The 24,051-nt window shown below is 28.8% G+C and overlaps 2 protein-coding genes and 2 non-coding genes across 4 annotated transcripts; 2 read left to right on the top strand and 2 right to left on the bottom strand.

Annotated features, from left to right (window-relative positions):
* Window positions 1-3,770: 3,770 nt before the first annotated feature.
* Window positions 3,771-4,597, top strand: LOC114163735 (uncharacterized). Its single transcript, XM_028048029.2, has one exon. The coding sequence runs from the start codon at window positions 3,819-3,821 to the stop codon at window positions 4,272-4,274; it is 456 nt and encodes a 151-aa protein (XP_027903830.2). The 5' UTR covers window positions 3,771-3,818; the 3' UTR covers window positions 4,275-4,597.
* A 3,114-nt stretch (window positions 4,598-7,711) lies between these two features.
* Window positions 7,712-12,705, top strand: LOC114164857 (Transcription initiation factor IIF, beta subunit). The gene is made up of 6 exons (XM_028049628.1): window positions 7,712-8,014; window positions 9,247-9,355; window positions 11,383-11,516; window positions 11,622-11,696; window positions 12,048-12,197; window positions 12,331-12,705. Exons 1-6 carry the CDS (start codon window positions 7,817-7,819, stop codon window positions 12,448-12,450), a joined length of 786 nt encoding a protein of 261 aa, XP_027905429.1. The 5' UTR covers window positions 7,712-7,816; the 3' UTR covers window positions 12,451-12,705.
* A 7,509-nt stretch (window positions 12,706-20,214) lies between these two features.
* On the bottom strand, window positions 20,215-20,286 carry TRNAD-GUC (transfer RNA aspartic acid (anticodon GUC)). The gene has a single exon. It is a non-coding gene; the product is annotated as a tRNA-Asp (tRNA).
* Window positions 20,287-20,357: 71 nt separating this feature from the next.
* On the bottom strand, window positions 20,358-20,429 carry TRNAD-GUC (transfer RNA aspartic acid (anticodon GUC)). The gene has a single exon. It is a non-coding gene; the product is annotated as a tRNA-Asp (tRNA).
* Window positions 20,430-24,051: the final 3,622 nt, after the last annotated feature.

Genomic DNA, 24,051 nt, shown 5'->3' with positions numbered 1-24,051 from the left:
GATCAATAAGCAATGATCATTGAAGATTGTCGACAAAGAAAAGATTGGCCAAAATGAAAATATGCAAAGAAGCATAATTATATTTGTTTGCTAAACGAAAGGTTTTTGGACGTATAGTTCGCACTCCTGAAGTTGTGAAACCCATTGGGTACATATGGATTTTTGCGCAAAAATCAAATTAAAAATGATGAAATTGTTAGATACAAAGCATAATTGGTTGCTCAAGGTTGTTCACAAAATCTTGTATTGATTAGTGAAGAAAAAAACATGTTCACTAGTATTGGATGCAACAACATTGCAATATTCGATTATTCTAGTTGCACAACAAGGTTTGCATTTACATCTAATGGATGATGTTACAACCTATTCGTACGGTTCTTTTGAGAATCATATTTATATGAAAATTCCTGAAGGATTTTATGTGCCCAACAAGACAAATTCTAAAGAGGGTTATTCAATAAAATTGAACATGCTCTTTTTTTGATTAAAGCAAGGATGTGTGTGGTATAACCATCTTATTGAGTTCTTATTAAAATAAGGATATGAAAATGATCCTTTTTGTCCTTGTATTTATATGGAAATATTAGAAAATCAATTTTTCATAATTATTGTTTATGTAGATGACATAAACATCATTGAAACTACTAATGAGCTCACAAGGAAATTGAAAGAATTTGAGATGAATGATCTTTGAAGGGCAAAGTCTTGTTTGAAATTAGAAATTGAGTATTTAAATAAAAGTATTTTTATACATCAAGAGGCTTATATGATTAAGGTGCTTAAAATGCTCTAAATGGACAAGTCATGTCCATTATGCACTCCAATAGTTGTGAGGTCGTTAGATGTTGATAAAGACTCTTCTTAGACCTCAAGAAAATGATGAAGATCTTCTTGGTCTAGAAGCACCATATCTTAGTGTCATAGAAACACTAATGTATCTTGCTAATTATACTCAATCTAATATTGCATTTGCTATAAATTTGTTAAGCAAGATATAGTTCTTCAACTACAAGAAGAAAATGGTTTGGAGTAAAACATATACTTCGTTACTTTAAGGGTACTACGAATATGAGCTTATTCCATCCAAATGATTCAGATTCGGACCAATGGGTTATGGATATGCATGTTATTGTACATATTCTTACAATGTCACAATGGTTGATCACAAACAAGATGTTTGTTCACATGTGATAGCACAATGGTTTCATGAAGGTATATGAAACAAACCATAGTAGCAACATCGTCTAATCATACAAAATTACGAGGAAAGTTGTGAATATGTTTGGTTAAGGTTTATAATTCAACATGTGCAAGAAACTTGTGACTATCCCCGAGAAAGATGGAATCAACAACCATATATGAAGACAATAGTGTATTGTTCAATTGAAAGGATGATATAGATATCCAAAAATTCGTTCATCTGAAAATATGACAAGTCTATTTGTAAAGTTTTTGCCAAGAAAAACTTTTGAGCAAATGACTCACAAATTCGAACTTTGTCACCTTAATGATGTAAGTTTACATGAGGGGGAGAAATATAAGATGTGATGAATAATATTGTATTAAAGAATACAGAATGTTGTACCCTTTTTCCTTCACTACGTTTTTTTATCCTAAAGGGTTTTTCCTAGTAAGGTTTTAACGAGGCACATTCTTTATCAATGGACACTTAAGGGGGAGTGTTATGAATTAATGATTGTCCATTGATTTGATATATTTACTCATATGATTCATTACTCTTTATGGTAAATATTTGTATTAACTAAGTTGATTTGTTTCCTTAATGTTATATTTTATATAATAAAATTATATAAAATTATTATTCTCTATATAATTATTATTATTATGGATTAGCATTAATAATAAATTAAGTTATTCGTTAATATTAATTATTATATGGGTAATATATATATATATATATATATATATATATATAATTTTGGGTATTCTGATAAACGATCTGTGATGGGGTTGGATTGTTTAATAAACGGTCTGTGATGGGCTTGAATAATCAGATACATTTTGAGAGGTCCCTGGTCTCTGCTGACGGGATATAAAACTGATACCCATTAGTCAGTTTTAATGTAACAACGTAAAATACTCTTACGTTTAAAAATATCCATCAGAAAGAGAACAATAACATCTCATACTACGTGCTTCCATGGATCCTTCATTAGTTCCAGGTACACAATTTTTAACTCATACTTGAATATATTGTATTATTGTATCTTATGTATATATTTTTTTTCTATCAATTGGTATCAGAGCCTATTAAGATACAAAATATAATTATTCATTATTCTTTTGGAAAGTGTATCATGATATTGGAAATTTAATAGAGGGGATTAGTTCCTGTTTAAAACCCTCAGTTAAAGAATAATAAATCTAATGGAAGAGAATTAGTTGCGTACCAGTACACTTGTCGTGTGAATATCAAAACTAAATAAATTTACCGGGAACTCCTCGCGAACCACGTAGCTTCCATTCTGATAGTGATTTAGAAGAAAAGGAAGAAATGGAGTAGAAGTGTAGAAGCATTATCATTCATCACAGTGGAAGATGCCGACACGTTGTGAAATATGCTGCGAGATAATGATCGCGACCTTGCTTCCACCAATCGGAGTTTGCTTTCGCCACGGTTGTTGCAGCGTTGAATTCATCATCTGTTCATCGCACTGTTTCATCGGCAGTTTTGATGGCTTTTTTTTCGCACCTCAATGGCCACTTTTCGGTTACGTTTTGAATTTTTCAAAGCATAATGGCCACGTGCACACTATGGCTAACAATAGGACACCTTAAAAAATTAAATAATAATAAAATTAAATTAATAATAATAAAATTAAATTAATAATAATAAAATAAATAAATAAATAAAAATTAAATTAATAATAATAACGATTATTATTATTATTATTATTATTATTGTTATTATTATTATTATTATTATTATTTCATGCATTATATAATTTATTATATTTTTTGTTAAGCATGATATAATTTTATATAATTGTTAACTCACCTATCGTGGGTACACTTGTATGAAATTTTATGGAAATGATATAATTTAAATATTTTTTTAAATTAATTTGATATTACATTAATATTAATTATACCATATCGGTATTTTATTATTAATGTATTTTATTTTTCTTGATACAATTTATTATTAATGTATTTTATGTGAATTATTTGTCTTGTACCTTATCGGTATTAGATTTCTTTTGGCATGAAATGTTCATTGTATTTTATTATATTTTATATTTTGTTTTATTTCTTATTTATTATGATTCGGGACCCTTAGGCGGGATCATAGTGAATGAGAAATAATTTGATATCATAGGCATATTTTGCTGTGTATTCAGAAACATTTATTTTGTTTATTTACACAATAAGTGTGTATTAAATGTTTCTTTGTTATTATGATACCAGCTTCTTTGCCTATGCCATTGACTTCGGTCAAAACTTTAAATGGGACAAATTTTGAGGACTGGAAAGAATCTTTGGATTTGTATCTAGCAATTACCAACATGGATTTTTCCTTGAGAGAAGCAGAACCTTCAGCTCTTACGCCTGAGTCCACTATTGTCCAGAGAGCTTCTCGTGAAAAATGGGAACACTCGAACAGGGTGTGCCTAATGGTGATGAGATATACCATGGAGAAGTCTATTCGACAGAGCATTCTGGATAATGACAATGCTAAGGATTTTATGAGATTAGTTGGTGAGAAGTTTAAGACTTTTGATAAAGCTCAAAAGGGTCAATATCTGTCACTTCTTGAGAAGACCAAATATGATGGTGTCAGTGGTGTTCGTGAGCATATGATGAAGCTTGTGCACTATTATAACAAACTCAAATCTCTAAAGGTAGATCTTGGTGATAGTTACTTGGTTTGGCAGGTTATGGAATCTCTTCCTTCTCAGTTTGATGTGTTGAAGACTTCTTACAACACTCAAAAGGAGGAATGGACAATTGATGAAATGATAGCTATTATTTCTCAAGAGGAAGCATCGATTAAAAAGACCAAGTCTCATAGTGTGCAGTTTACAGCTACTAATTCAAGCACTAAACCTGTGAAAAAGGGCTTCAAAGGTAAATCTCGTCCTGAAAAAGGGAACACAGGGAAAGCACCAGCGGTTTTGGAGCCTAAGAAGAAGTACTTCAAGGGGAATTGTGCCTATTGTAAGAAATTTGGACACAAGATAGCTGATTGTTATATTCTTAAGAAGAAGAATGCTGATAAGGAAGGGGTTCACAAGTCTGAGAAAACCAAGTGATGTCGAGTCCAAGATTATCATGGGAGATGGAGCTAGAGCACTAGTTGAAGACATAGGAGTAGTTTCTTTAAATTTACCTTCTGGACATGTTTTGTTATTAAAAGACGTTGTTTATGTACCTTCTATGAGAAGAAATTTGATTTCAGTTTCAATTTTGGACAAATGTGGCTACACTTTTGAATTTGGCAATGGTAAACTTGTTGTTTATTTCAATTCAATTATTGTTGGCTCAGGAGTTTTATATGATGGACTTTACATGCTGAATCTGAATGATATGTCTGTTAATTCTGTTATTGGACATAAGCGTAGTAGAGTTGATGAAAATTCCTCTATGTTGTGGCATAGACGTCTGGGACATATTTCTAGACCTCGAATTGAGAGGTTGATTAAAGAGGGTATTTTGCATGATTTGGATTTTTCTGATTTTGATACTTATGTTGATTGTGTTAAGGGCAAGCTTACCGCAAAAGTAAGAAATACAGGAGCAAACAGGAGTGATAATGTGTTGGAGCTTATTCATACTGATATATGTGGACCTATCACACCCACTTCCATGGGTGGATATAGGTATTTTATTACGTTTATAGACGATTATTCCCGTTTTGGCTGGATAGATCTCCTACAGGAAAAATCAAGTTCTTTGGATGCTTTTAAGTCTTTTAAAGCTGCTATTGAGTTGAAAACAGGAAAGAAGATAAAATGTGTAAGGTCTGACAGAGGTGGAGAGTATTATGGCAGATATGATGAGACTGGAAGAAATCCTGGACCTTTCGCTAGATTTCTTGACGAATGTGGTATTGAAGCTCAGTATACTATGCCTGGTACTCCTCAGCAAAATGGAGTTGCAGAAAGGAGGAATCGCACTCTTTTAGAGATGGTGAGATGTATGTTGAGTCATTCCTCCTTACCGGATTTCCTTTGGGGAGATGCTTTAAGGACTGCTGTGTATATTCTTAATCAAGTACCTAGCAAGTCTGTTTCAAAGACTCCTTATGAACTCATGTCTGGGAAGAAGCCAAGTTTGAGACATTTCCATGTGTGGGGCTGTAAAGCGGAGGTGAGGCCTTATAATCCTCAGTTAAAAAAACTTGATCTCAAGACTGTCAGTGGGTTCTTTATTGGTTATTGTGTGGGTTCTCGTGGTAGCAGGTTTTATTGTCCTTCTCACTCTATGCGGGTTATTGAGTCTGACCGTGCGGTATTCTTTGAGGATAATTTCTGTTTGTTAGAGAGAAAGTTTTGGATTATCAAACTCGGATTGAGCATACTGCTACAGAAAATATGTTAGCAGACCCACTAACTAAAGGCTTATTTGTTGGAGTTTTTCAAAATCATGTAACTCATATGGGTGTGGTTAAGTCTTTTGATGTATTGGGTTAGTGGGAGTCTGAGATTTACACTCTATATTATTATGGTTTTCATGAGATGTAAATTTGTCAATGACGTCAGTTTCATTACATCTTTTCTCTTTCTACATAGAGAATTTATGAACCATTTTGGGATCACATATTTATTATGTTTGTTTTTATTCTATATATTATCCATCATTTAAGAAATCTAAGCATATGGTAAGTATCCCTATCGGATATTATCTTTGTGATTTATGTTTATATTTCTTAATTGGTATTTGTACTTATGTTGCAATTGATATAATTAATTTATTTATTAATGTTATCCAAGTGGGAGAATGTTATATTTTATATAATAAAATTATATAAAATTATTATTCTCTATATAATTATTATTATTATGGATTAGCATTAATAATAAATTAAGTTATTCGTTAATATTAATTATTATATGGGTAATATATATATATATATATATATATATATATATAATTTTGGGTATTCTGATAAACGATCTGTGATGGGGTTGGATTGTTTAATAAACGGTCTGTGATGGGCTTGAATAATCAGATACATTTTGAGAGGTCCCTGGTTTCTGCTGACGGGATATAAAACTGATACCCATTAGTCAGTTTTAATGTAACAACGTAAAATACTCTTACGTTTAAAAATATCCATCAGAAAGAGAACAATAACATCTCATACCACGTGCTTCCATGGATCCTTCATTAGTTCCAGGTACACAATTTTTAACTCATACTTGAATATATTGTATTATTGTATCTTATGTATATATTTTTTTTCTATCACTTTATGGATTACATATTGTATCTATAAATAGGACTCTTCCTATCAATAATAATACACTCATGAGTTGCTTACTCCATATTCTCTCATTCTTTATTCTCTCTTGTTTCTTCTCTTCTCTATTATCTGTCGTCAGTCATTCTCTATGTTATTCGCTTTATTTCATAGCGGTACGAATATTTTTTACCCCAAAATTTGGAGATTAGAAGCATCATTAAATATTAATTGAGACGTCTAATATTTAATAAGAATGAAATAACCGTCTCCGTCATGGTTTTAATGTATTTTTTTAAATGATAGATGATTAAACTAAGTTAAACTATATTTCTTTTATTTTTAGTCCCTAAACAGTAATATAATTTTGATTTCATCCTTGATATAAATGTTAATTGTGTTAAGTTTTCATACTTAAAAAAATATATGATTGCAATTTTTTTTAAATTGTTTTTTGGCATAACAAAATCATTTTAATATTTTAAGATGATGACATCAAAAATATTTGTATGGGCCAATACGTCAGATTGGAATGATTTTATTTTTGGCCCAATAAGAGGCTATACTAACATTCAGCCCAATAGCGTTATATGAGCTGAATAAACTGTAGTATTGTATTTGGCCCAAGAAGAGGCTATAATAAGATTCAGCGGGGGGTTTCTCCCTATACCTTTAAAGAGAGTTCTACTGCACTTCTAAAAGAATTTAAATTTTTTATAATACCCTTCTAAACTTTTTGGACTATTAAGTAGTAAAAATTAAAAAAAATTTCCCGGTAAAAATTTTAACCGGTTTTCGAAATTCGGTAAAATTCTTAACTTAGTAATATGTTACAACAAAACAACAACTTAGTAATATTAATTTAATTGAAAATAAATCTTTTATGCAAAAAAAATTAAAAAAATTAAATTAGGAGAATTCTGTTAAACCACTTAACCGAACTTCAAATGTCGGTTCACAATTTCAAATCCGTTTGACACTATTTACCGGATTTCGAAAGCTGATTAAAGATTTTACCGGATTTCGAAAGCCGGTTAAGGATTTTACTGGTTAAGAATTTTATCGGGTTTTGAAAGCCGGTTAAGATTTTTTTTTAACTTTTACCGCTTAATAGTCAAAGGATTCAGAAGGGTATTATAAAAAATTTAAATTTTTTGGAAGTGTAATAGAACTCTTTGGAGGTGTCGAGAGAAACTCCCGATTCAGCGCAATAATGTTACGTATAAGCCCAGTAAATCTATAGTATCGTATTTGGCCCAAGAAGAGGCTATGTAAATGCTAAAGTTTTCAATACGAGGGGTTGAGCTCGAGGTCAAATATAATTGACTTGGGGCGGTGTCGGTTTTGCAGAGACGAGCGTGGTTTTCGTTGGTGCGTGGAGGAAGCAGAGAGATGGATGAGGAGAATGGTTACAGTGGGAGTAGCAGCTCCAATTTGGAGACTTTGAAGGCGGAGAGATCTGTGTGGTTAATGAAATGCCCTTTGGTGGTGGCTAAGTCATGGCAGACTCATCCTCCTTCTCAACCTCTTGCTAAGGTCGTGCTCTCCCTCGATCCTCTCCACCCTGAAGAAGATCCCTCTGCAGTTCAGGTTCTCCATCTTCTTCTTTTTTACGCCCTTAGTTCTATCCAATTCTGCTCTTGTTACCGGAAATATCGACACATATTCGATGCTCTTTAAATTAATTGTCAAAATCTTATGCGGTTTGCAATTTCGGAAAAATGCAATGAATAGCAACTACTTTAACTTTTCTACTACGTTGTGGTTGACCAATAAACGACCGCAAGGTGTGCTTGACACTGCAGAGTCGTGGAATTGACTTGATGGGGAAGGTCATCAAATGGAAATCGATTTGTTTTTTGAATCCTTTAGACACGAGTTCTATCTATGCTACCAAGGTTTTTAATTTTGGTCGGGGTTTTGATTTTGCTGTGATCCTTTATATGATGGCAATCCTTGAATTGTGGTCGAGAAGAACTCATATTGGTGTTGTGGCCGCAATTGTGATTGCGAATGTTTTTTCATTGAATGTTTCCACGGTAGTTGGTTTCCCCTTATAGTAGTGTGAATTGGTTTGGTTGCTCCACTTTGTGGTTCATTTGCCTACCAATTCCTGGAAAATGATGTATGGAGCTTGGCTAGACGAAGCATGATGGTGGAGTGAGCATTTGAGGCAGGTAATGGGTGGAGCTTTGACATGAGGTTGGTGGGCTCACATACTTCATGTAGAACTTGAGCTTGACCAATCCCAAGCACATTTGCTCAATTTCACCAGAAAATAATTTTTCCTGCGTTTCTGCTTGATTTGGGGGAGTGGGGCGTATAACTTATCCGCTTGTAAACTAGGAGTTTCACCACAAACATGCCCTAGTGTAGCAACCAAGTATACCCCTTACATACCATATATTTAATGTAGTAATATATCATGCACCTGTATCATCAAAGACTTCTGCTATTGGGTAACTGTGGTGTATACTTAAAAATCTACACCTTTGAGTGGGTGTACTTTGATTTTTTTGATAATAGCGGACAATTTTTTCCTAATTAAGTTACCTATTTTAAATATTCTAAGTAAGGGACGGAGTAGAGCATTTAATTAAAATGAATCTATTCATTGTTGAGGTATTCCAAATGTGGTTATGACTTGCAAATTCGTTTAATTTTTCTTAATGACGAGTTCCACCACATGACATTATTGATTGTGCAAGATGAAAAAATATTCTGCTTCTAAATTTTTGACAGTACAGGCAATAATTTCTGATTAATATTTGTTGCTTGTCTTCATGTGAGATATTAATTTTATAGCTCCTTAACTATGACAGTTTACAATGGAGATGGCTGGCTCTGAAGCTGTGAATATGCCAAAAACTTATTCATTGAATATGTTTAAGGACTTTGTTCCTATGTGTGTCTTCTCTGAGACTAGCCAAGGTGAGAATCGTAATCTCAGCTTTATACCGTTTTGTAGTTTTTTATTAATCATTCGCAAGTAATGTTTTATATCAGTAGTAGTTTTTTTCTCATCAGTAGTAAGTACTGTTTTTATAACAACTTTTGTGTTTTAATTGCAAGACATGATGTGTTTCAACTTTTGGACCATCAGTTTTAACTTTTATATCTTTGCACTAGATATTTAAATATTGTCAAACGTCTAGTTTCAAATAAAAACATATTAATTGAGATGATGGTTTTTTATTTCAACAACTGTTAGTTTAGCCTTTTTTTTAACATAAAATCTATGTACATGATAGGCAAATTTGTTATTGTTTTTCAAATACAAATATTTAATATCGGAGTATATACTATAAATTCTAATGTGTAATAATTATAATAGCAGAATATTTATTTTGAATATTAATATTATTCTATTATAACATATTTTAACAGAATTCATGCTCCTAGATTTATTTTTTCGGTTACTGATCATGAATATGTGCTTAAATTTGTTTTCTTAGTTTGTGAATGTGAGGGGATGTTTTATTATTAATCTTCAATACACGGTTCAATTAGGAACCCTCTGATTCATTATTTGAATCCTGATTCAACTACCATTTATAAGTTCATTTTTTTACTTCTTTGATTTGTTTTTTATTTCACTTTCATCAAATCTGGGATTGTTTGAAAACTTATAATAAAATTACTTCTCTTACTAAGGTCTTTCTTCAAGGATTCTCACAATACAAATTGTTATAGCTTTGTACCTGGTCCCCTTGAAAGTTCAGTTCCAGCTCTACCACTGCAGGATGCTGCTTATTAGTACTTTTTTGTTATCATTTTGTTGATAATTTACAATAACTTTGATATTTAGTGTCGAAAGGGTTTAATATAAACTAAGGAGTATCTCTTGTTTCATGTGGGGTTTCTTTAGAGTCTAGATAGCATTTAGGGTAAACATAGATTAACAGAGGAAGTGTTGAGTAAATTTAAGTAGTTACTGTAGTTTAAAAGGGAAACTTGTCATTTCCATTATCTAAGGAGATTATAATCATAATCAAAACATTAGTGCCAAATAGTGCTGCTTACATGGCAATCCTATAGAATGTTAAAGATAGGCAGTTCCTCCAGTTCTATTATTTGGCTTGGCAGTCCTACCCTGATCTTGCGAAAGTGGATCATTGAGTGTGAGTGTGATTGCAATTACTTGTTGTACAAAAGCACAAGTAAAAGTGACACCATTGTCTCTTTACATTTGCAGCCGCTTTGTTGCAATTAACTATGTCAAGTACCGTACATCATTAAAAAATAACTATTTTGTGTGGCATAATTGTGGCTTAATGCGATTTCAAGCTATTATGATTGTCTTTGAGATAAATTATTAATATTGAATATGTCTTATGTTTACAATACTTCTTGATTGTTTAGCATCTTATAAGTGTGTTAGAAGTTGATTGTTCAGTATTCGTTATTTGGTGTAGCGGCTGAATTGGTCTGTTACATCACCATAGCGGCTGAATTGGAGTTGGCTGTTGAATCAGCATTCAAGATCGATTGCTACGATTAAATTAAGAAATTATGTCACCGCTCTCTGCCTTGTAAAATGACTTAAATTGAACAGATAGGGATATGCATCCACCAACCCAGATTGACTACTATAATGGAATTAAGAAATTAAGACACTTTCAACTAACGGGGCTCAAATTTAATGGATTGGAGTAAATATGAATTTGGGTAGACCATGTTGTAAGCAAACCCACCGGTTGGGGACTGAAAGGAGGTGAAAATCTCTTCACATACGGGGATGATGACTATTATAAATGGAGTTAAGAAACCCACCAGATTGACTATAGTAAATAATTTGCTTTATCATGACATGGCAAGTGGTAACTGTGAATTGTGATATATTTAATAATTTAAAATGGATGAAATAATACTTCTATATACAGAGTATTTTCTCCCTGGTTGTCACATTTAAGCTTAGCTTCCTTGTGTTAAGTAACGGCTTTTATATTTTACTTTAGGTGGCAAGGTTGCAATGGAAGGGAAAGTAGAACATAAGTTTGATATGAAGCCCCACGGTGAAAACATTGAAGAGTATGGTAAATTGTGCCGTGAGAGGACAAACAGATCTATGATTAAAAATCGACAAATACAGGTATTTTGTTCATGTGTATTATTTAATTATCCCTTAACATTTCTTGCTTTCTGTCTGATTAAATAATTGATTCTCTTTCTCTGGTTCCCTCGACTCAATTGGAAGGTTATTGATAATGATCGCGGAGTTCTAATGAGGCCAATGCCTGGAATGATTGGTCTAGTTTCATCCAATTCCAAGGTACATAATGTACACAAAATACAATCTCTTGGACATGTTGGTGACATACTTCTAATTGACTCTATCTATCATTTTTTGCCCGCATGAAATTTCTGGCCAGTGTGGAAGTTTTACGTTAGTAATTAGAACAACCAAGTTTCTCCTCTTTAAAAGTATTATGATATAGTGGCAGTCATAAATGTTAAACAATATATATTAGATAACTAGACCATAGATTCATGTAATCTCGATGAAAATTCACTGGAGTATAGATAAAATTTGTTTCAAGGAGAAAGTTTGGTCCCTCAAATTTGTGTATGCATTGAATAATAATTCTGAGGTTTTTTAATTACTCTTATGAAACTCTCACAGGACAAGAAAAAGACGCAGCCAATTAAACAATCTGACACAAAGAGAACAAGAAGAGATCGGGGAGAGCTGGAGGATATAATGTTCAAGCTCTTTGAAAGACAGCCTAACTGGGCCCTGAAACAGCTTGTCCAAGAGACTGATCAACCCGCCGTATGCTTTTCTGTTCTCTTTTCAGTTCCTAACTTGGTGTTGTCGTTGTAGCGCGTGCACGCACACACTGCGCCCCCTTTTCTTTTGCAGCAATATTTGAAAGCTCCTGAATGATTTACTTTTTCTTTTGCAGCAATTCTTGAAAGAGATTCTGAACGAACTGTGTGTTTATAATAAAAGAGGTGCCAATCAAGGAACTTATGAGCTGAAGCCTGAGTACAAGAAATCCGTTGAAGATACGAGTGCTGAATGACTGTTTTGTTCTTTACAGTTTATTATTCTAACTCCATAAACGAAATTTGGTATCTTTCTTTTCGCTGATAAGAGTCATGTTTAGGGTAAATAGGGTGATCAAAGAAAGAAGCAAACTGTGTATCTGAAGTGTGAAGGATACTTAGTTAATGTTTTTTTTTTTTTTATCGATAAATTGTCAAATGAGCAGTTGTATACCTTCAAAAACGAATTTAGTAACCCAAAAAAAATTAAATGTTGCCTGGTTAGTGTATAATTTCTCTCCCTCGAGTTCTACTTTTTATAAAATTGAAGTCTTAAATTTAGTATACATTAGAGGTGATGTTATATTAAACATTCTATATTTTAGCGAGGTAATTTATCTATTGTGAGTGAAAAATTTATTAGGTAAGCCACTACATATTATGATTATTTCAGATAATTGAGTATTTATTCCCCACAATGATTTTTATCAAAAGAAAAGATACATCATGTGATGTATGGAATACTTTGATTTCTTTAATGAAAAGGTTTTAAAAATCTTGGTCCCCTTTCATTGAAATGCTAGTGTAATTTTATGCTAAGTCTGTACCAGTTTAAGATGATGGGCTCTTCAATTATTGAAAATGTGTGTGCCACATATTTGACCAAAGATTGCCGATAAAAATGAAAAAGAAAATCATATTCGACTAAAGTGAAACTTTAAGAATCGTGGAATCAAACCCACTTCGTTGTACTGTACAACTGTTCAATTTGGCCTACACAAGAAAAAAACTAAGAATATTCTAAATAGAATAAAGAAAAAAGAATGCTTCCATCCAATTATTCATTTATGGTTCGGTTGAAAATTTGATTAGAAAATTAAGTGCCATTGGAGGTTAGAACAGTATATGTACAGCTACACGATGAGGATTTCATATCCCTTTCTGATTTTTCTCTATGCAGATTTAGACTGCTATTTGGCATCTTTCTAGTTTAAAGTAAGGTTGAATTTGATGGAATTCATTCAGTTATTGCATATGACTACTAACACGTGTTTTTGAACTCATGACATTTTCCAAAATTTTACAATGAAATGTGTAACCAGGGCTGAATTCATTTTGAAAATAATAAAAATGTAAGTTCTACGGTGTATTTTAATTTTAATAGTACTACTTATTTTTAATAAATTATTTGTTTAGAATCTTGTTAATTTTTAATTGTTAAGCAACCTCAAGAGTGACTTTTATTCTCCATTCCCTTATACATTATATCTTTAAAAAAATAAAATAAGTATCAATTACTTTTTTTAATTGTAAAATTTAAATATCATTAGAATGAAATTTCAACATATTTATATTTATTATGGAGTCTTAATATATATAAAAAAAATCATTTTTTATCTACTAAAAAAATTGAAGACACCGTAATCACTTCAAATAAATGAGTTTATTGATTAGACACTATTAGTGTGAAATAGAATTTAGGCTATAACTAACCAAATATATTGTTTGTATAAACTTTAAAATAATTGGGTTAAAAGTCAACAAACTTACCCTACATTATAAAAAAATAACAATAATAATTTCATTTCACAGTCAATTCATAGTCTATTTTCTATATTTTTATTTGTTTAGAGTGTTATATGTTTTTAATTAAAGACAAACCACAATAATTAAAAAGGAACATAAACAGACATGATATTTTTCATTTCAAATGATGGTGTGATAGCTTACTTTACACGAGATTTGGTTTCTCTAGTGCAGATATAACTCCATAACACCCAATTTCAATTTCTGTGACCCTAATATAAATTGTATACATAGTTTGTCACAATTAAAATTGTGTAGAATCATTCACAAATCAGAGACAAGAAAGAATTTACAGATGAAATTGTGTAACTTTATTCACACATTAGCAAAGGGATAAGTTAGTACACTTTTCTACTTATTAAAGTATATGTGTGCAAAATTACTTAAATGAACTCAGACTGTTTAAGTACACATTTCTAGAAGTACTTTTAGAACAAAATATTTTTACGACTGACTTAAGTTAATTTATGTATAACTTAAAAAGAAGTTTGTATAGAAAATAATTTAGTTAATTTGTGTACAATGTAATTCCAACTTGTCAAAAAACTTTTTTTTAATATTAACGTGTCCTTATCTTCGTTGTAAAAAAAATTAATTAATTAATATTGTAGACATTTATAAAATTGAGAGAATAATCTTTTTTTTTCATTTTATCAATAATAAATAAGAAAATACTATATAAGAGATGTTTCAACTCATAAAAAGTATTAATATATATTAGTTAATTAATATTGTAAAAATATGAAATTAATATTAATTAATATTGTAAAAATATGAAATTTTTAAATATTTTATTCTTCCTAACAAAACATGTTATACAGATAAAACCATTCTTGTTAGACAAAAACTATAAAATGATGTATCTTATAACTTCTTCGTTGGATAATAACCTCATTAATAATGTTTAGCTTGATTCATGTGTGCATGCCATGCCATGATTGAGCATGTTGATTAGATAAGTGAGGTTTGCATGGTTGCTGTGAGAAGTTTGGCCTTAGGTGGTATCTGGTGTGAAACGCATACATATTATTAGAATGCATGATGATGATGAAGTGGAATTTTGAATGTGTGAAAGAGGATTTGGTCACCCCACCATGGATGTTATTGAATCGTGGAAAATCAACTAGGAATCTTTTTTGTCAGCTTTGAAGATTTTGGAGCAAACTTTCTTCACTCCTCAAAGATTCCATTACCATCTTCCCATCACAGTGAAGCCAAAGATCAAGTTCCTGTAGACCTAGCTTAGCAACCTTGCATGGTGAGTGTGGGTTTCACTGTCCCACCAAACATATTAATGGAATTTCATGACTTTAATCTCTCACTCCCATGCACGTGGGAAACCTAATAAACGAAGAGAGAGAGACAGAGACAGAGAAGAGAAGAGAGAAGAACCGTTTTCGATTGGAGAATGTCGTTTTAGAACAATGTTGTCAATGGTCCCTGTCCTACCCATTCATGAAATTCTTTGCATGCATCAATAAATATCCTCTGATATCACTCATCATGTATTCATTGAAACCCTGACAAAACTAGGAAGATATTTTAGTTATAATACCAGAGGTAAGGAAGAAAATAAAGACAAGTGTAAAGATGAAACTTGATATAAGACACACAAACACTATGGATTTTGGTGCATGATTAGGGTTTGGATTTTGGAGTGATGAAACTATTACCATAAACTTATCTACTTCTGCTAATGCTGCTATCAAACATGCAACAAAAATGTATTGTTTAGTCTAAGTAGTGGAACTAGACATTTTTAAGTTTCAATCTTTATAATGATGGAATACTGGAATTTATAATTTATCTGTTTTATTTTTTCTTGGATACGAATAACTGTGATTTTTTTTCATCGAAGTTCTTAAATATTTCAAAATAATGTTAGATTTATAGTAAACTTATAGTTGGAGTCTCATATTTAAATAATATATAGTTGAAATTTTATGGATAATTAATGTATTAGTTTTTTTAATAAATTTGTAAGAAACATGAGTTTATTATAAATTCTAATGATGATTGATAAATAGCACACCAACAAAGGTAATAAATTTATTCACAAAATCGATTTGCACCGTCAAAAAATTATATTTCATGTGAGTTTTGATTTGAATTTTTTTAGAAAATATTTATAAATTTTGTTATAAAAATATTTGCAGAAAATTATCGTCAAATTTTAAAGAAAAAATATTTTATATAAAATATTTTTCATTACAGATTTTGTAAGAAGTATTTACAAATTTTATAATTTTATAAAAAATAATTTTCTACAAAAAATTAACTATCAATTAATATTCTTAAATAAAATAACATAAAAAGTCTCCCTTTTTACGAATATTTTTAACATATTTATAAAAAAAATTCATATAATATGAAATTTTTTAACGAGTTATCATGAATGAATAACAATACAATGATTTAAAGGACTAATGTTTACTGCAACGTCAATCAGAAACTTCAAATTAGTGTATTTTTAATTTATTGTTTTCGTTTCAACATCATCGGTTGCCACATTTCTAGGCATCCATTGGTTAGAAACTCTTTTATCTCTAAATAATAAAAAAAAAATGTACTTTTAATATGCTTGTTCGAACTTCAGTAAAACTATCTATAAACAAAAAGTTTGAACTTAATACCAAGTGAGAGTACAGCACCATTGACTCAACAATCTTAGATATATAAAAGATAAAGTATCATTTCCCTTACTTTAAATGTATTTTGAAACTAATTAATAAAAAAAGTTAATTTACTAATTTTACAATTGCTCTCTCTCATTATCTATATACTAATAATAGTTGGGTTTGAAGCCATTATCGAAAGCAGTTAATAGATCGGGAAAAAGTGAGATTTGAAAAAAAAAAAAGTGGGTTTTGTCATATTGAGATGGAAGAATGTGATTTCAACTCTTGCCGTAATCATCACGAAAGATTGTATGGTCAAAAAGGCGTAGTTTGAAATAATTAGCACCAAAACACATCACATAACACTTTTTTTTTTTTTTAAGTTACGGGCTTATTACACAAACAACTTAATTTCAAATGCTTATGTGGAAGTCCTATCTAATCAGATTCATAAATATCAAATTAAATTTTCAGGCGAGTAATTATAAAATTTTAAGGATATTTGAAATTTAAATTCTGTTGATTTCATTTTTTGAATATTTTATTATACAAGTTACTTTATAATTTATTTATTTTAGTTTAAATATTATAATTTAATTTTTATTACAAAAAAACTAAAATGTCAATAATAATGATCAAAGAATAAATATTAACTAATTTTAAATATTTAATAATTCAAATTAATATGGAATTATTTAAAAATAAATAATTAACATTTTTTTACATTAATGCTATTCCATGGAAAAGAGATGATACAGACAAAAAAAAAAAGTAGGAAAGGAAGTTAATACCCAGACGAGACAAAAGAAAACAAAAACAGAGGAATACTAAAGAAAAAGGCGAAAATATATATATATATATATATATATATATATATATATATATATATATAATAATAATATATAAAGGGGATTCCCTTTTTGTGTCCACATTTTAAAATATAATTTTACTCTTTAAATATAATAATTTATTAAATTTTTAAAAATTAACCGTTACTTTTATATTTTTTTATAAATTCGGCTATTTCTGCTTTTTCTCTTCTTCTTTATTTATCAATGATTATTCTTTCATCTGTTCTAACATATTTCACTTTATTTTTAATAAATATAATTTTAGTTTATATAACAACTTAATAATATTACAATATTATCACCTACTAATATAATATCACGCATATTTAAAAAATATATACACACAGCGTGTCTGTGTTTATGCTAGTATATTATGTATATATATAATTATAAAAATTAAAATTTGGAGTCTAAGTTTTTATTTTTTTTAGTTTTGAAATCAAATTATTATTTATCATCATGTATTTATATTATCTGTAAAAGTAATTAAATTCTTATAATAGATTTTAGGTCCAATTGTAAAATGATGTTATATTGTAAATTAATTTTATTTATAATTGAGATTTCAAAATATTTTACCGGTGGGATGTATATGCGGAAAACTAAATATATTTGTTGATCATAAAAAAAATAGATCAAATGGATAATAAATTTTATTGAAATATATTCTAAAAATTCTGATATCATTTTAAGATCCTAAATTTCAAATATAATTCAATCCTTAATGATTACTAAAACAAGGTTTACATTCATTTTTAATTAATTTGGAGTTTTCAACCAAAGTAATTGAAGAAAAAATAATTAATATTTACTTTCTTAACATACACATTTGTTTGATTTAAAAATGTTAAAGTTTTTTTTTATTATAATAAAAATTAAATATATTTTTAGTTTCTAAATAAATATAAAATTAGAATTTATTTATATTCTAAAAATGAATGAATATAATATCTTTAATTTAATAATATTAGTTTTTTAAGTTTGTTAAATGATATTTTTTGATTAATATTAAAATTAAAACGTGTCAATATATATAACTTAAATGTCTATCTTAGATTTATTTGATATGTTAAAAATATGTAAATTGGTCGAATAAAAAAAATTATTTATTTATTTATAAAGTTTGAGATATAAAATATATTAAAATTCATCACGTTAATAAATTTCAAATTCATGTCAGAAATTCGAATACAATTTAGGAACAAATTGATTCGACTTATTTTTTTCTCCATTACTTGTTATGGTGTTCTTACGGTGTTTCACAAGTAAATTACATATAACTTGAGTTGTTTATAGAAATATATCTTATATGTTCCAAACCCATTTCAGTGATTGATGTGAATTATACGCTTTGTTAAACAAAACGTGAATTAAGACACAGAAGTGTTTATAAATACGGATTACCTTTATTCGAGTTTTAAACGATGTTGAAATTGTGGACAATATTTTAATTAAAATTGGATTATATGTATAATAATAATAAATAAATAATGTTGGTAGTGTGAAAAGAGTAAGAATGAAAGTGAGAGGCACGGTGTTCCTGATGAAGATGGCTTAACCTTTTCGCGCAAAACTCCAAAACTAAAAAGCAATTAAGAAAATAACGTCGATTTTTTTTAGTAGCTGTCAATGAATTGTGATTTAAAAATGCACCATCCAAACACATGTTGTGGGGATGGATATTTTCGAGGTAATGGTATTTCAATTAGATTCTAACGGTAGAAAATCATTTTATTATAACTGAATTAAACCTTATTAATTTAAATTGCGCACAATGGGTTCGGTTTGATTAGAGTCATACTTGGAAATTAAAAAAACAAATTAAGAAAATCATGTTTTTCTTCTTCTAGTATTCTAAGACAAATTCATCACTCTTTCTTTTTCATATAAATAAATTCATCCTTTTAAAACAGTTCGCGTTTGATTTTTAAACACCATTTCTTAAATAATGGAATGGAAAGTTTGATTGAACAAGGGGGTCTCGGCTGCAGATTGCTTTGTTTTTTGTTTTATTTTTTTTACTTAAAAATACATGTGAACGAAATGTAGAAGTATATGATTCAATTTAATTCGGTATTTGATATTTTAAAACACTGTAATTTTCTTTTTGTAATTTGGTTTAAATTAATTTTGAAATTTTAATTATATAATTTTTATTGGTAAATGCATTTATTTTTTTATCTTTTCTATTTAATGAGCATGATCTTATATCATAGTGAATAATTTTACTCCATGGTAGCTATACTATAATTAAAAAATAAAAAATAAAACTCTTTTTCGAAAAAATCCTTATTTTTGTTGTCTACAGTACTAATTGATAATTTTTATCTTTTAATATCTCTTTATGTTTAAGTTGGACTCCTATAATATAGGGTTGATAGTAAAAATAAAGTAAAGAGACACTAATATATAAATGTGAAAAATGCCAAAAGAAATGTAAAGATAATTAATTCTGATGTATATATTTTCAAAATAATATATTATCGTTGTATATACAACTTTTATTAGATACTTTTAAATTAATAAACTCTTAGTAAAAATGATATAAGTCAAATATCAAAATTTTGAGCTATTAAATGAGTTTTTCATTTTAATCGGTTTAATAAAATCAAATTTGGCGTTGAGGACATCGAACTCGAGTCACCATGTTACAGGCGAAATCACTTACCACTATACTACAACGGTCAGGGCGAAACGTTTTCTTCAGTTAGTAAAATAATTATAATAAGTATAGAAGAGAAAAAAACGCCGTTGCCGGGGATCGAACCCGGGTCACCCGCGTGACAGGCGGGAATACTCACCACTATACTACAACGACCATGTTATTGAATATTCTTCAGTTAATATAATAATTATAAAAATTGTATTTATTGAATAAAAAATGCAACTCGCCGTTGCCGGGGATCGAACCCGGGTCACCCGCGTGACAGGCGGGAATACTTACCACTATACTACAACGACTGACACATTAAATATTCTTTAGTTCAATATTTACCACTAAAATCTTAACTACCAATCCTACGCCGCAAAAGACAACTCCACAGTAAAAATATCTACAAATTATTTTAAATATAAAATAATTTTATTTTATGAGTAAACTAATTGTTGTAAATATAACTTATATAAATAAAAAATAAATAAATAATTTTCTACAAAATGAATTATACACAAGTTAATTTCGATTTATAGGAAAACTTTTTTTCTTTTTAAAATGACTAAACCTATATATAAAAACATTTAGAGACTAAAAATGTTAAACAAATTAAGGGTTAAAAGCCATTTTTCCTAAAACTTTAGAAAATAAATATATTTAACGTTAAACTGTTTCTAAAAGTTTTCAGAGTTTTGAATTAGTTAAATGAAAATCTATATTTAAAAATAATTGAATTCCTTAATTATTCCTTTATCCAGTATAACTTTGAATCAGTACAAATTAAAATTAAAGTTTTAATTAGTAAAGATAGAGGCAGATAAATTCCTATTTAAACCCTTTCAATCAAACTCAGTTAAATGTCTCAAATCCAATCATTCATATTAAACTCAACGGTTCATCAAAGTAAAACACCAAAGGATTTCAATGGTGATAATCTTTCCCAAATCTAATTCTGCTTGTCAATCTTTCAATCATAAGCGAAACCCATAATCAATTTAAGAGTTACCGATTAAAAAAGCATTAAAACAAAGAAAATGGCTAAGCAAACATGAAATCAACGGGATAAAAGAAAAAAAAAAACTATTCCCCAAAAATAAATAACATTTAGAAAAAAAAAACATAAAGACAACAAAACAAATATAGCCATATGTTGTTCAATTTATTTATTTTTAACTAACCCTTGAGCTCAAGATTTTAATTATAAATTATCACTAAATATCAACACTGATATTACTTGTTGAATAATATGAAGGGAAAATATGGAGAGATATTTAGTAATTGATTATTTCATTAATATATATTATTCAATTTACTAATTTTATATAATATCAAGTTCTAACTGACACAAATATTAATTAATATAAAAAAGGAGGAAAAATGGTGATATAAAAAAACCAGGAAAAAAAATATTATTTCCTCTCTACTGGTCAATTTTTTAATATGAGAACAATTTTTGTCCTTTTCTTTTTCATTCTATATTCAGATCTTGAAGCTACCGAATCTTGTTGCCTTAAATTTTGTTCTTGTAGTGAAATTATCGGACCATCTTGTAGTGAAATTTTGTTATAGTAGTATTATTTTTTTTTTTGATTTAGTTTCTATATTTATTATTTTTTTAATTTAGTTTTAATTTTTGTTAATATAAATCAATTTTGTTTCTTTTAAATTTATACTAAATTTATTTTATGTAAATTATATTAATATTTTTTCTAAAATATTTTTTTATGCCATTTAAATTTATTATTTTTTAAATTCAATTATAAATTATTAAATTTAATTATAAATTAAATAAATTCTTATATTTAATTGCTAAATAGAATATAATTATTTAAAATATTATAAGAATATAATTATTAAAAAAAAATCTTTCTAATATTTATATTCTAAAATACTTTTAAAATTGATATATAAAAATATTCAAAATATTCAAAATATTTTAGAAAAATAAATTAATATTTGTAAAATTAAAATTTAAATATAAAATATTTTAGATTTTAATATCTAAAATGAAGTAAAAATATTAAATATTTTAAATTTAAATGTGAATTTTACAAATGTTAATATATATTTTTAAAATTTTAATAATTATATTTTAATAATCTTTAAATAATTATATTATATTTAACAATTGAATCTAAGAATTATATTCAATTTATAATTTAATATTATAATTTATAATTGAATTTAAAAAATAACTAATAATAATGTCAATTTTAAAAATTAAATAGTTATATTTTAACAAAATTTGGGATTAAATTAAACAAAAATAACGAATATAGGGACTAAATTGAACAAAAATAACGAATATCGGGACTAAATTGAACAAAAAGAAATAATACAACCACAAATTGACACGTGGCACTAGCATTGACACGTGGCACATGGACAATTTTTTTGAAATTAAAAAAAAATTAAAAATTAAAAAAAAACAAAAAAAACAAAAAAAAAACAGGAGCTGACACGTGACATGTACTGTTCAAGAAAGTTAACTATGTAAACACTGTTAGTGAAAAGGACCAAATTGACCACAATTTGACAAAAATGAGTACCTAACATAAAACAAAAATAGGGACCAAATTGAATAAAAATAACAAAAATAGGGATCAAATGTATATTTAAGTCTAAAAAATATAGAATGACCACATTTAATGTAAACTTTTAAACTTTTAAAAATCTATTTACTATTTAGATATATTGAAAATAATTTTTTCATTTTACCAAACCCTCGGTTTAGCACGTCCACTGGAGTTATTTTTTATTTATTTAAATTCCAATAAAACCCCTGCTAAAATTAAATGGAGAAATTCAGAAAGGAATTTACTAAGGACGTCATTTCTTTCTTTATAATATCTAAAAAAATAAAAATAACGTCGCATTATTTTTCTTTTTAATTTTTTGCACAGTGCGTAATTTTCAATTTCTTAAGACCCATATTTAAAAAAAAAAAAAACTCTCAATTTCTTAATTTAAATTGAAAATATTTACAATCTTCAAACTTGTAAAGAAATTAAATATTTTAAAGAAAAAAGAAAAACATCAGAGAATGAGTTTGTTTAACTTTAAAATATACTTAACAATCCAAAGGGATGGACAAATAATGAAAAGTAATTAACGAAGGTTAACTGAGTTTGGAGATGATGGTATAAGTTATTGGAAGTTAATGATGAAAGCGATGGTGTGCATGCATGCCGCCCATTAATGAGAATACATGATTATTAGAAGGCAATAATAATGTTATAGGAAGCACATAATATCCATTGACCGTAAATAGCATGGATATGGTGGTTCATTTAGGAAGAGTTGATGAGAGAATGGTAAAGAGTGATGATTAAGATGTTGAAAAATAAAGAATCGAAAATGGAATAAAATCGATTACGAGTTGAATTCATGAAAGAGAGGGTATTCCTCACCATGCTCTGTTATGCCCCAACATGCATGATGTTGAAAGGTGTGTGAGAAAGCTTTGACGCAACCACAACCAAACTTCATCGATGTGCTTTCCACGGTTGCATTCATTGCTTAGTTCCCACTGATTAGCATGTGCACTTTTTTTTTTGGTCATGTTGGTCACTTACGTTTAGTCATCTTCCATATGGGGATTTTTAGTTGCACTTCTTCTGTTCCCATAGGGATTATTGGTATATCCCATTTGCATGCAAACTTGTGCCTCTTGCTTTCACTACTTACTTACTACTACCTCCCTACCTGCATGATTTTTGATTGGGACTAAACATTGATTGTTATGGTTAAGCGCTTATCACTGAATCAAAAGCTATAACTAATAGTTAGGGTGTAACTCTTTTTATTTAAGAGTGTAACATAAGTCTAAACATCACAGTTTGCAGTGGCGGATTTTGACTAATAATGTTGGGAGCCAAAATAATATACTCAAAATTCAAAATTTATATACTTAATTATTGTCATTAACAC

This window comes from Vigna unguiculata, chromosome 9 (genome assembly GCF_037176805.1).
Source record: "Vigna unguiculata cultivar grain cowpea cultivar isolate G323 ecotype 2 chromosome 9, ASM3717680v1, whole genome shotgun sequence".
NCBI classification, from domain to species: domain Eukaryota; kingdom Viridiplantae; phylum Streptophyta; class Magnoliopsida; order Fabales; family Fabaceae; genus Vigna; species Vigna unguiculata.
Note: the sequence above shows the minus strand (reverse complement) of the source record. Positions and strands in the feature narration are given on the sequence as shown.